The sequence below is a fragment of the Sphaeramia orbicularis genome, chromosome 14 (assembly GCF_902148855.1).
Source record: "Sphaeramia orbicularis chromosome 14, fSphaOr1.1, whole genome shotgun sequence".
Lineage (NCBI taxonomy): Eukaryota > Metazoa > Chordata > Actinopteri > Kurtiformes > Apogonidae > Sphaeramia > Sphaeramia orbicularis.
This window is the reverse complement of record NC_043970.1, coordinates 19313898-19326732: the sequence shown is the minus strand read 5'-3', so window position 1 is coordinate 19326732 and position 12835 is coordinate 19313898. Positions and strand designations below refer to the sequence as shown.

Below are 12835 nucleotides of genomic sequence, written 5' to 3'. Positions count from 1 at the left end.
CTGCACCACAAGTAACAAGAAATTGAGTAAATTATTTTTTTCTGTTACTTGCTGATGTGAAAAATGTGACACAGCTCTTAGTCATTCCATCACTATTTAATTCTATTTTCTGTCCCACCTGCCAATGATCTCTGATAGAAAACTTAACATTTATGAATCAAAGGGATAGGTGATCTATCTGTATCACTTTGAACAACATGACACACACACACACACACACACACACACACACACACACACACACACACACAAAAACAGATTTAGTAACATAACATTCAAACAGGAGCCAATAAGATAGGCCTCTTTTGAGTCAAACTTTATTGAAACTGTGCGTGAACAGACTGTCATGAGCAGAGAAATCATTTCAAACATTGTAAATAAAATCGCACATCAGCAGCTGCATGAGAGTGCATCATTGGAGGATCAGCATCATGTGGTAAAGAACAGACCCAAACGGTCTGCAGCCTCTTAACTGAACCCGGGACAAAAATGTGGACCAACATTAAATTCAACATGTGCAGTGCAGGCACACATCTTATTACTTTTTGCTATAAAACCTGGTAGATCAGTGTCAACATAAAGTTCACATCAACACTAATATGTTTTGATTTTTACATGCATTTACTCACAGATGAATCCCTCTGATATTTCTGTCCATGTTTTAGTCACAGAAACATCATGTGAAAAAAAATTTTCATCAATGTATTTCACTTGTGTTTGAATTATCACATGGATCTTTTCTGTTCTGATGCAGTGAACACTTAAGTCACATGACTGACCAGCGGTTTGCAGTGTCTTTTCTGAAACTTACTTTTTGTCCATATTGTATCATATTCTCGTGTAAATATTTGTAAAACGTTGTCCCCATAATGCCCTCACTATGTATCTGGTCTCAGTTTAGGTGGTCTTGACTACAATACCAACTGGGTGTGAAATCTGCTGATCTGGCAACATATAAAATCCAATCTCCGCTCTGTGATATGAACACATGTATAAACATATGAAAGGCGGCAGCTCAGACTTGGAGCTCCACATCTGTCCCACATCTGTCCACCATGTTCACAGGATCAGATATCCGGACCATCTATCTATCCATAGACTTGGATGTTTTTGTTTCAAACTGTGTTTCTGTCCCTGATCATCTTTAGAAATGTTGCTGAAACACATATAGACACCACATTGGCTGCTGAATTGTGTAGAGATTTTTTGCAGATCAAGGCGTGAAGAATGCATACAAAAATACAGAATTGTCACAGTTGCTTTTAAATGGGACATTTGCAAAAGCAGACTGCAGACAGCTGATCCACTTCTTTAAAGTCCTGAATTATTTACACTGACAGTAAGGACCACACCGACAGGAAATACACTGACATTTAGAAAAATCCAGAATACAACAAACATCAGCCACTGCTTTTGAAGCAGCTGGGGACTCTGACTACCATATTAAACCTTTTTTTCATATTAAAACTTTAGTCATCTGTAATTATAAGCTTATTTTTCTCAAAATATTAAAACTTCACTCATAAAATATTACAGCTTTATTCTCAAAATATACATTTTCTTTTTCTGAATTTTACTTTTTTCTCATATAATTGTACATCCTTTTACCCTACAAAAAGTTATGATTTTGTTTTTGGAAATAAGTCAACTTATTTTTTTTTCTTCAAAATATAAAATGGTATTTGTCATAGCTCTAAACATATTCTGACTTTGTTCTTGAAACATAACTTAACTCTTGAAATATTGCAATATTTTCACCAAAAATGACAACCATTTTCATAATATTATGATTTCCTGTCATATTCTTGCAGTATTTTGATTTCATTCTCTACATATCCTGATTTTTTTTTTTCCTCTACATATAGTATTTTCCTTCAGTGTGGTCCTAAAACTCTGACTGATGGAACCTTGAAGTGAAGCGTCTCTGTTAGCATTAGCAGAAAGTGAGCAAGCTGCACATGCGACGTGATGAAGCAGCTGAACACCTGTGCAGGTGTGTCAGAGTTTATAGGCCGGTCCGCCTCTGGTTAGTTCTTTTGGGTTTCCTCAGGACGTCCTGCCGCCGCCGTTCATTCAGCACCTCCTGGATACGTTTGTTCTGTGTTCGCTCTCGAAATGGTGGCATGCGTGGAACAAAGTAGCTCTGTTGTCCCCTGCTGACGTCAGCATCCATTCCTACAATTCGGTATGATACCTCGTCTACTGAGTTCTTCTGCTTCTTTGGGTCCAAAAATGATATTGAGGATGATGTCGGTTCAATTTGTGTTAGATTTGCTTTATTCTGGAGGCTCTGCTCCTCTGATGACCTGTCATGTGATGATGATGGTGTAGGAGTGGCACCTTCATCAGGACCAGCCCCTGATGTAACATGGCCTATAGTAGGAGTTGTAGTTTTTTTCTTAAAGAGATATGGTGGAGCAGTTCTTCTTGGCCGTCTTGTTGTTGTTGTTGTTATTGTTGTTGTCGTGGTAATAGCAGGAGGTGGTGTTGAGGGGGCAACAAAGGAAACAGAAGCGTCCTCGTAGGATGAATATTCATCGTAATCACTGTAGTCAACGTAGACGAAGTCAGTGCTGTCCCTGATGGGAGGGGGTTGAGTGACAGGGGAGCTAATGATGTCACTGATGATGTCAGATGAGGAGGAGGTGGACTCTGTCGTCAGACTCCATGAGCTGAAAGACAATTAAACAGAGAAGGAAATGAAACCAGATCTACACAAAACCAGATAGACTCACATACCCAAACCTAAAGAAATACTAAAAACTGGAGAACCCTGATAATTAAACTGCCTTTTAATGGGCTGCCACTGATCACCTGATTTTGCTCATTTCTGCCAGTGAATCAGCTGTAAACCTAATTCTATTTGATCACGATTTAATGTCACTCATAATGTCAACATTTGGTTCTGAATTTAACACAAAAAAATAAATATACAGTTAAGATAATGAACTTGATGCTGTGTCATCTTTGTGGAAAAGTCAAGTCAAAATAGCATGGTTATGGGAGCTGCCATGTTGCCTCTGCATCCTCTACATAAAATTCCAGTGAATATTGGAAATTATCCAATAATAAAGTGCTGTGTATAAATTCTAGGCGAGGAGCAAGATTGTTTGTCTTACTGTAAAAGTTGTTCAGTTGCTGAGTTCTTCAATTTCTACAAGTAACAATATTAAATATTAAAACTGTTTGTAATTGTTGTCTCAAGCGCTTCCCTTTAAAATGGTGGTGACATAATAGTTGGCCTTGTTGGTCCTGTAAGCCCTGCCTCCAGGCCTATCTAACAGGAGCATTTCCTGGTCATAACCCAGGAAAAAGCTGGCGCTGGGCTGGAAACAGTGTTCCAGCTGAGAGACAGTTCTCTGGCTGAAACACAAAGAACTGGCTCCATATTCACCACTGGCTCTGATGTTTAAATTGACCTTATCTGACTCTGCACTAGTGTATCAGAGGTGAGTCTTAAATTGGGGTACAAAACTGAGGAATCAATCACTACATCCCTGTTTGTTTGACAACCAGTGAGAGTGATTTGAAGTTTGAGGTTGGTGTCATTGCTTTATGGTTGGAGGTCCATCCATTTTGTGGTGTTTAGCTGGGTCTCAGGAATAGCAGTCTACAGAAAGAAACATAGACCTGCCCCTCCCCCTTGAGCTCCTCTGAGGGGACACTGAGGCATTCCCCAGTCACCACCAGGGGAAGATCTGAGTTCCTCTCTTTAGCCACAAGTCCACGTCTTGGATTATTGAAGGTATAGCCACTTTTACTCAGAGATCCCAGGAAAAAGGTGAGATGGTGATCCCACCTTTTTTCCACCACTGACTGATTTCTACAGCCAAGACAAAGGAGTAACAGAGGTGAGACAGGCTGGACTTTTACACAGCGGACCTATGTTCCGGAATCAAAGGGCACAGCATATAGTGTGATGTGTAATTTTGCGCGTTGGAAATACCCCAAGCATAGCGGTGTTGCTAACCTCTCCAGAATTGGCCCATTTTTCACCATTCCACAAATGTTAGCATGGATAGAGTTCTCTGCCCGAAGTGACAGCAGCTCGCGGATCTCAGCGTATCCCCAGTTCGACGTCTTTCTGATCGCATTGATATGTTTGTTTACTGTATACTGTGTACCACGCTCATTTTTAAGTTCCCCCAACACAGAGGTCGCATATACATTATCAAAACGACACCTTAGTTGCAGAACGAGAAGTGTTCCTTTTACATAGCGTTCCGGAATCATGACTCCACCTTTATCACAGCTCTGTTAATACCTCCAGAGGTGTTACAGAGCTGTGACAGAGGTGGGACCAAATGATCCCACCATTTAGTTGACACAAATGTCATTCCGGAATAAAGGCGAAATATTCCCGTAACAGAAGTGCTGTGTACAAGGGGCTTATGTCACATGACACATCTACAAAGTTGAACACTGACCTACAGCACAGGATGTTCTGGTCCCATGTGCTCTTGTGAACAACCTGATGCTCAAACATGTTGTTTGTTATGGATAAACTGGGATGGTTCAGAATTCCAATAACAGAATGCTAATGAGATCCAGGTCAAACCGGTCCTCCCAATCAGACCTCCTCAGGTCTCATTGATGCAAGTGCTCAAGTCCCTCTATAGAACAATGGAGTCCCCAGAGAATGGGATGGCGCCTTCCATGACCTTACCCAGAGAGTCCAGGGAGGCTGAAATACTCTTAAGTAAATACAGAAAATAGTCAGTGATAATTTCCCCACACAAAGGGATGGGAAACTACCTTTTCATTTACCAGATAGAACTCCGGTGGGGTGATGACTAAAATAAATTCTATACAGACACTGGATCAGCAAACAACAATCCAAAAGGAAACATTGCCTCACCTTTTTGCAGTCGGTGGAATCAAGGTATTGGCCACCATTGGATTCTTGGTGTTGACTGTTGCTGGAATCATGGTGTTTGTGGTTGGTGAAGTTGTGTTGTTGCTGGTCAGTGAACTTGTGGTATTGGTGGTAGATGGAATTATGGTGTTGGTAGTTGGTGGACTTGTGGTGTTGGTAAAGTTTCCTTCACTGCAGGACTTGCAGCACATCAGTCTGTATCCAGGGATCGAGCAGTACCGACTCAACACCTCCATTCTGCAGAACACTGACCGGTCACCACGGCAACGCTGCCCTGAAAACACAAACAGAGAAAGCAGTCAGTGGGTGAAAGCACGTCCCACCTTACCATCCTTACGGGTTAACAGTTTCATCAAATTCTGGGAGATCACTATTGCATGTTTTTTTTTTTTTTTTTTTTTCCCCCTTCAGGTCAGAAAATAAAATAGATGGAACTACTGTTTTGGTGTTGAAGCACTCTGAACTCATTTTAGGGATGTACAACAAACAAATCCCCTGCCATGGTTATCTCTCAATTGACTAGACAGAGAATGTGGGCTTGGAGAAAGGACAAGTATTTTACTGGGGCAAAAACGAAAAAAAAAAGGCGTTTCAGTTTTTGTGTAGTGTGTACAGTTTATACTTTACTGTTCTGAGTATGTGCAATGTAAAAACAGGCCCACTGATAGTGTCAAAATGTTCATCTTTGTTACCAAAAATTAGTTTGTTGTACTAAAAAAAGTTTCACATTATTGTAGTTATAACAAGATGGTAAGAAGTCAGAGAAATGGTGGTAATTTGTTTACTAGAAGCAGTCTTTGGGGCGGGGAAGTCTGGGTTGGTCCTGGACAGCCACTGGATGATGGAGTTCTTCTGGTCACCTGTAAAGGATAGATATACATCAGCTTCAACTCCCAGAAACCCTCAGTGAACACACATGGCAGGTCTGTGATTGGCTGATGCGAACCATTGCAGGGCAGGACCATGCAGGTGCGGGATGTGGTTGGTTGAGGCTCAGTGCAGTTTCCAGATGAACCTTCAGGACTCAAACAGGCAACCTGACGCTCCTGGGTACCATTCCCACAGGTTGCTGAACACTACACACAAACAGACATTCACAGAAATAATCAATATGGACTGGTCAAGCACAGAACATATGAAAACTGTGTAAAAGACTAAAACAAAAACTAAAAGATGCAACAGGTTAACACATGCAACAGATGGCAGAAAAAGAAACTGAGGTAAGAACAAAGCCAGGATGACACTAGAATTATATAAAAGATATTAAATGAAAACAATGTAAATGGAATGATTAAAAAAAAAAAACAACATATACAATGAAAACATAGAGACTGTTCGTGACATGATCAGTGATGGATGTGATCGATTTCTTGTCATACCGGCGTCCATGGTCCGGATCTCCAGGTAGGGGGACAGGGTTGGCGATTGCAGGTTCGTTTCCCTTCAGGTCGAGGATCACCACAGAGTTTACTGTTCACTGAGCGCTGCTCCCCTTTGCTGGACGCCTGCTGACAGCTCACCCAGCGTCGCTGCCATCCAGTCTGACCACAGGAGGCGCTGCAGGCCTCCCAGTCTCCAGTCAGCCAGCTGGAGGGAGAATGACACAGGTCAACACTGTCACAGGTAACTGCTTTCCTCATCTTTTCTATTTGAAACAAAAATGCTCTGTACAAAAAAAAACAAAAAAACATTGTCCTTCACATATGATTCAATAATTCTAATTGAGTAAGTTGCTCAGAAGATTTTCTTGTTTTTAGAAAATGTTCACTGCTTTCACAATCAATGACAGGCACACTGCAACATGTCATCATTAGGGATCAATTATCAGAGCTGATACACACATTTTTATAAGTCTTCATTGATCTGTTTTTTTTTTTTGTCAGATATCAAAAAGGATTAGATTTTTACTGTAAATGTACATATATTATGAGTCTTCCTGATGACTGATACAACTGGTATCAACATTACTATCAAACAAGCAAACAAACTTACAAAAAAAAAAAAAAACATTTATAGATCTCATAATCTCTTCAATGCACAATGTCATAAGCTTTACGCTTAAGGTTTTGTTCAAGAGGAAGGTGCCCTAATGTTAAAGATAATAAAATCCACTGTAGTCCAGATCTAGTGAAACCAAACTTAAGAAACACACTGATGTTGAGCGGTGCGCAGGAAAACACTGCCTCAACTCTGCTTCAGTGTGTTAGTTGGTTTCACTGAAGACGAAATGAAGATGAAGATGAAATGAGAACTGCCAAAAGCCAAATACTTTGACTTCACCATAAGTATCAAACAATGCTTTTCATCTGTTTTCAACTATGAATAAAAAAACTTTTTTCAAGATTTGAAAAAATAACCCTCACCGTGAGCAGCAAAAATATGAAACGACTTAATGACAAACACACCAACAGAAAACATCAGCAGTCCAGATGGAAGGTGTCACCGTGGCAACCTGTCGTGTAGTGCGTTACCGTGGCGTGCTGCAGGCATCAGTGTTGCAGCTGCGGCTGATGGCTCTTGGTTTGTTGATATTGCCACAGAACATTCGATGAACCATCTTCCCGTCAGCCTTCCTCCTGCAGCCGAACCTTGTGTACTGTTTCCCTGGCAACCAGACAATACAGCTTACTGTGGAGCTGTTTCCATCGTAAGTTTAGAAGTCCAAAGTTAGCCTTCTATTGGCATGTTTGAGTGCAAAAAATTTACTGAAACTTGCAACATATTAATATAATGTGAAGATTAAACCATTCTAATTTCAAAATGATTTAAAAATAGCCTGAAATAATGAATATTACCTGCACTACGATATGCAAATCAGTTTTCAATGTTAGTAGAACTCCTTCCAATCCACTGCATCTGGCTTCAACTTTTACATTATTTTCATGTTTTATCATTTTTATATTTTACATTATTTTTGTCTTTAAAGCTGCAGGAGACTTTTGTCACCAATTTTTCATCAAATCTGTAAAACCCCAGTCATATCCTCAGTATCACGAATCCATAAGTCTTTCTGCGATTACTCACCTGAATCTCTTCCCTCATGGTGAACAATTTCGAAGTGCCATCCACCACAAACAAACAATGTGCTTACAAACAGAGCCGGGAGGTAACGCGGGCATCTTCGGAATTTTGTTGAAACGTGCATTGTGGGAAGCGGAGGTTCACACAGCTGCATGGCAACAGCAGTGGCAGTACAGCCATATGATATTATATGGCTGCAACAAACACGACGTGGAAACGGCTGGAACACGGAAATGGAGCAAGCAGAGCTCCGCCTGGCAGCGGCAGCAGCAGCTGCAACAAACACGACGCGGAAACGGCTGAAATGGCTGAAGGGAAGTGGCGCTCCAGCCGTATCTGCGTCGTGTTTGTTGCAGCCATGACGAAAGTCTCCCACACCTTTTAACATCGTTTTTGTCTTGTTTCCTTTATGTTCTTTAAAAATTCAAGAAAAAGGATTGAAAATCTAGGTAGTAAAAGGAAAATGGTGAAAATATACACTCAAGTAAAGAACAGATATCTGAAAAGTCTGCTGAAGTACAGTAACACATAGTAGTATTCATACATCGTTACTTCCTACCCCAGATACTATGGTGTGTCTCCATGGTAACTGGCTGATACATACCTCCTCCACAGGGTTTGGAGCAGTGTGACCACTTTTTTAGTGCCCACTCGTAGAAGATGGCGTCTTCCTGCAGCAGGTTGGACTCAAGCGATGACCGCAGCCGATCCTGGATGATGTATTTATATGACACCGTGACCTTTGTGTCGCCATGGGAACGGACCTGATAAACAAAGAGTCAAACAAGAGTAGAGCTCAACAGCATTTTTCATTTCATCGGACAGCATCGTGATTCATCTTTTACATTTTTTGTTTTGCTACATATTTTAAAAGTTGGTATTGATGTTAATCTGTTTTTTTTTTAAATTATATTTAGGATTGTTTCTTGTAAATTTGGGAAGGGGGCCCTTTCATGACAATTTCAAGTGGGCCTTAAGTTTCAAAATATAAGTTTCAACCACACCTAGACTAAGCAGCTGTTTTTTTTTGGCATTATAGCTTTTCAGCTGCCTTATAATAGAGGTGCTCACACATTTCACATCATTTATACATTTTAAAGCAGTTGGAAGTGACAAATAACATAAGAAAATAAAAACAGAAATAATAGAAAACCTATTTTTGTATATTAAAAAAAGCAGTAACTTAGATGGCAAATGTAAAAACAGTATTTGATACACTGTCATTGTGTTCATTAAATATACCGGTGTGCTACAGCACAGGACCGTGTGTGGTTACTAAATGAGTAATATTTCCATGGCAACAGTCTGACCATCAGCAGGACTCCATATTTCAGCGGCCCCGTTGTCTGGACTGACTCCTGCTCCTCACTGTTAGCGTATTCCCAGGCCACGCCCTTCTCTATCACCACTCTGGTTTCTGGGAGCTCATGTTCGTCATTGAGAAAGACATGACCAGTCTCCTGGTTCTTCATGGCTGAAAAAATAACAAACTAAAGTAAATTAAAGCAAAGCAAAGGAAACTGAAGTCACCATAAAAGATGCAACACTAACCTATAAATTTTACATGCATGTGCAAAGTTAGGTAAATTTCACATCTGACCCAACAACTCCTATGTGCAAACATAAGTAACCATCTCATGCATTCATTCATTCATTCATTTTCTCAACCCACTTTATCCTCACTAGGGTCATGGGGGTTGCTTGGAGCCTATCCCAGCTACATAGGGGCGAAGGCATGCTCCAAGTTATTCTGAGAACTTAACTTGAAACTCTTACGTATAAGTTTTGAATGTAAACTTTACAGGTTAAGTACATTAAACTGAATGTCTGAAAATGGGGAACTGCAGATGCATAGGATGACAGGACTGAAACTCCACCCCCTCTTACCCAGGATATGAGGAGTTCCTTTGAATTCCTGGATTAGGAGGTGTCTTGCTCCTTTTGGAATCTCCAGGATCTTCAGGAAACCTAAACAAAAACATAACACATATCAGATTAATCCATGGTGTCAAATGATCAGATGGTCAGTCAGTATCACACCTTAAATGTAGTTGTGTTTTTAATCAATTACATATTGTTAATATAATTTTTTTGATGTTTTAATACATGGTTTTAATAACAGATGAATACTCTAGAGATATAGTCTATTCTTATTTTTGCCCATATTTAAAATTAGACAGACATTCTATTTAAATGTGAGTAATTTGACCCACATTTTCTTAGCTGGAGTCTGGTCAATCAATCAAATATACTTTCTTGTCCCCCAGGGAGAAATCTGTCTTGGGCAAAGGGCTGAACAACTGCAGAACATATGTGCAGACACTACAGTTACACACATACATAAAAACAGACAGTGAACTACACTATGAGAGCAAAGGCAATATGTTGCACTACATTACTGCGCCTGTCCCAACAATATATAAAATAAATGATGACGGACTTAAAACAACAGAGCTCAAACCTAATCAACAATGAGTGCATGAGATCAATAGAGACATAGAATAAAATATGACTAGACTAAAACTAGCAGGCATAAAACCTGATCATAACATATATAGTCTGTGCTCTGAGTGAAATGTGATTTATAACTGAATATCTTCTTTAATAAAGTGGGAGTGTACAGACAGCAGCCTCTGGTGGACATTAGTGGAAGTGCAGCTGACCTTGTTTTTTGGCACTGCGGGTGAAATTCCCTTTGATGATTTTACAGCTGGAGTTATCTCCTCCACAGACTCCACATCGATCCTCCTGCTGGTCTGAAGCGATTTGTCTGTCACAGCCGACGTGCTGCAGGACGACAATGAGTACAGAGAGAGTAAAGTGAGTACTTTGACAACAAGTACTAGGAGGAATGTGAGTACTGTGACTAATATTAATACTCTTGAGTTATCTGTAAACTGTGAATTCTGCCTCATACACCCACAGGCCAGGGATTATAAACAGAAAATAAGAACATCTACAACAACTGTTTCAATATGCAGTATGTTGAGTTCATAGAAAATAACTATGGTGTGATTTTAAGTTTTTTTTTATCAATACAAATTGACAGTAGCCTTAAAAATGTCATATATTGTCACTACAATTGATCTAAACTATTCATTTCCTTGAAACTAATGTTGTAAAATACTTGAAAAAGAAAAGTTCACATTTCTTTTGAGTAAATATTATGTCAGTCGTGTTCTATCAGGTCACAGTAACTTTCTGAAAGTCATTTCTCTGGTGAATCAGATAAAAGAAATATGATTCAGTTATGCTGAAAATAAATGGCACATGGTGACAGAGTTGCAACACATGATTTAACACTTTAAATAACAGAAAATGTATTCATGTGTAACATTCATATCACAGGACGAGACAAGTCAAGAAAGAAATTAACTGAATGAACTAAAATACATCCTGACACAATTTTTCAAAAAAACAGGTTGTCATTTTTAATATATTATTCGGACGAGTCTGAAAAAACATGTGATTGTTGTTAGTGAGTCACATACGGACTCTGAATGGAACACCAGTCACAACAAACCGAAGATAAGTGAGGAACAAACACACCCCAAAGGAAGATTTGGTTTCAAAAACAAAAGCTGCATCAGTTATGTGGAATTATTTCTGCAACAAAAAAATGATGATGTTGAGCAAAAACAGGTGCTTTGACCACGGTACCATGTTATTGTTACCAAAACACCAGGCAACACAACGAACTTGTTGGATCAAATAAATCAGAAAACTCTGTGTGATAAGTGTAAAACAGATGGGAAAAATCTTTCAGATTCCTTTGCGAGTGTTTCACAAAATGAGAAAGGTTTCACACAGAGCTCTTCAGATCATCTGCTGACAAATCCTGAATCTTTCTTTCTTTCTTATGTGTGTGTATGTATGTGTATGTGTGTATATGTGTATGTGTGTGTATATATATATATATATATATATATATATATATATATATGCACTTATGGTCTAAATTTCTTATAATTTTTAACATACATACTTTTTTACTGTAAATGTTTTTGCTGCTGCAGCACTGTAAATTTCAGCAGTCTTAGGTTCTTACCTTATTTTCTTATTGTATTGTATGTATTACCATATGCTATTGCGTTGATGTCAGAAGTCATTTTCTTTATTATATTTCATTTTTATTATTTTGTTTAACATCTAAAATGAGACCAGATGTGAAAATGCCAACATGTTGCATTAAAACACTGACATCCACAAAGGTGCATCTGATTATAATTACATGTAATTTTAAGTAAATAAAATCTACCAGTGGAATAAACACATTTAGTCTTTGTTCCTTTGGGATATTGAACAAACCATTGTTTTGACTAGTGTTATAAAAGATGAAAACACAGTACAAGACACAAAAAGACAAAACAAGGTATCCAAAATAAGGTGTAGCATTGTCACAGAAAAGATGCCTGAAACTGTGAGACCTATTGTCCTATGTTTGATAAAAACCTGAAATATGAAATGAAACAAAATAAAGACCTCACACTCTCCTCGGACGCACACGCTGTAGGCATCATCATAAGAACATGGAGTCCCATCATGTGCCATTCTGTTCATGGAAACCACAGCACCCGTTTCCTTCGACTGACAGAACAGACGACAGCGTTCGTCAGCTGAAACACATGGACATATTCAACAGAGTAAGGAAATATATTGTTTAAAGTGACAACTAATGCAAAAAAAAAAAAAAAAAAAAGGTCCCCTCTCAGAAAAAGGTGGTGGAAAAATGTCGTCAATTTAACATTTAACAAAAAAGAAGACATTGAGTGGGTTCTGTGATCTTACTGAACAAGAGGAAAGTGACGTAAATGACAGCTATTTATGGTTTTAAACTCTTCTTTACAGCCAGAACATGGCAAACACAAATCCAGAAGTAGAACATTAAGGCTACTATTGTGATAAAATGAAAAAATAACTGAGAATGAAAACAAAAAA

The 12835-nt window shown here is 39.0% G+C and overlaps 1 protein-coding gene across 1 annotated transcript in view; it reads right to left on the bottom strand.

Moving 5' to 3' along the window:
• Nucleotides 1-303: 303 nt before the first annotated feature.
• LOC115433039 (A disintegrin and metalloproteinase with thrombospondin motifs 2-like) overlaps nucleotides 304-12835 on the bottom strand; it is a 40625-nt gene continuing 28093 nt past the window's right edge. The window contains exons 15-25 of the mRNA XM_030154228.1: nucleotides 12380-12513; nucleotides 10561-10684; nucleotides 9785-9865; nucleotides 9208-9371; nucleotides 8502-8661; nucleotides 7348-7480; nucleotides 6256-6463; nucleotides 5823-5952; nucleotides 5662-5736; nucleotides 4859-5150; nucleotides 304-2672 (exon numbers count right to left, since the gene is read on the bottom strand). Of these exons, the coding sequence (XP_030010088.1) occupies nucleotides 2006-2672; nucleotides 4859-5150; nucleotides 5662-5736; nucleotides 5823-5952; nucleotides 6256-6463; nucleotides 7348-7480; nucleotides 8502-8661; nucleotides 9208-9371; nucleotides 9785-9865; nucleotides 10561-10684; nucleotides 12380-12513 (2168 nt within the window). The 3' untranslated portion in view covers nucleotides 304-2005. The remainder of the gene's footprint in view (nucleotides 2673-4858; nucleotides 5151-5661; nucleotides 5737-5822; nucleotides 5953-6255; nucleotides 6464-7347; nucleotides 7481-8501; nucleotides 8662-9207; nucleotides 9372-9784; nucleotides 9866-10560; nucleotides 10685-12379; nucleotides 12514-12835) is intronic.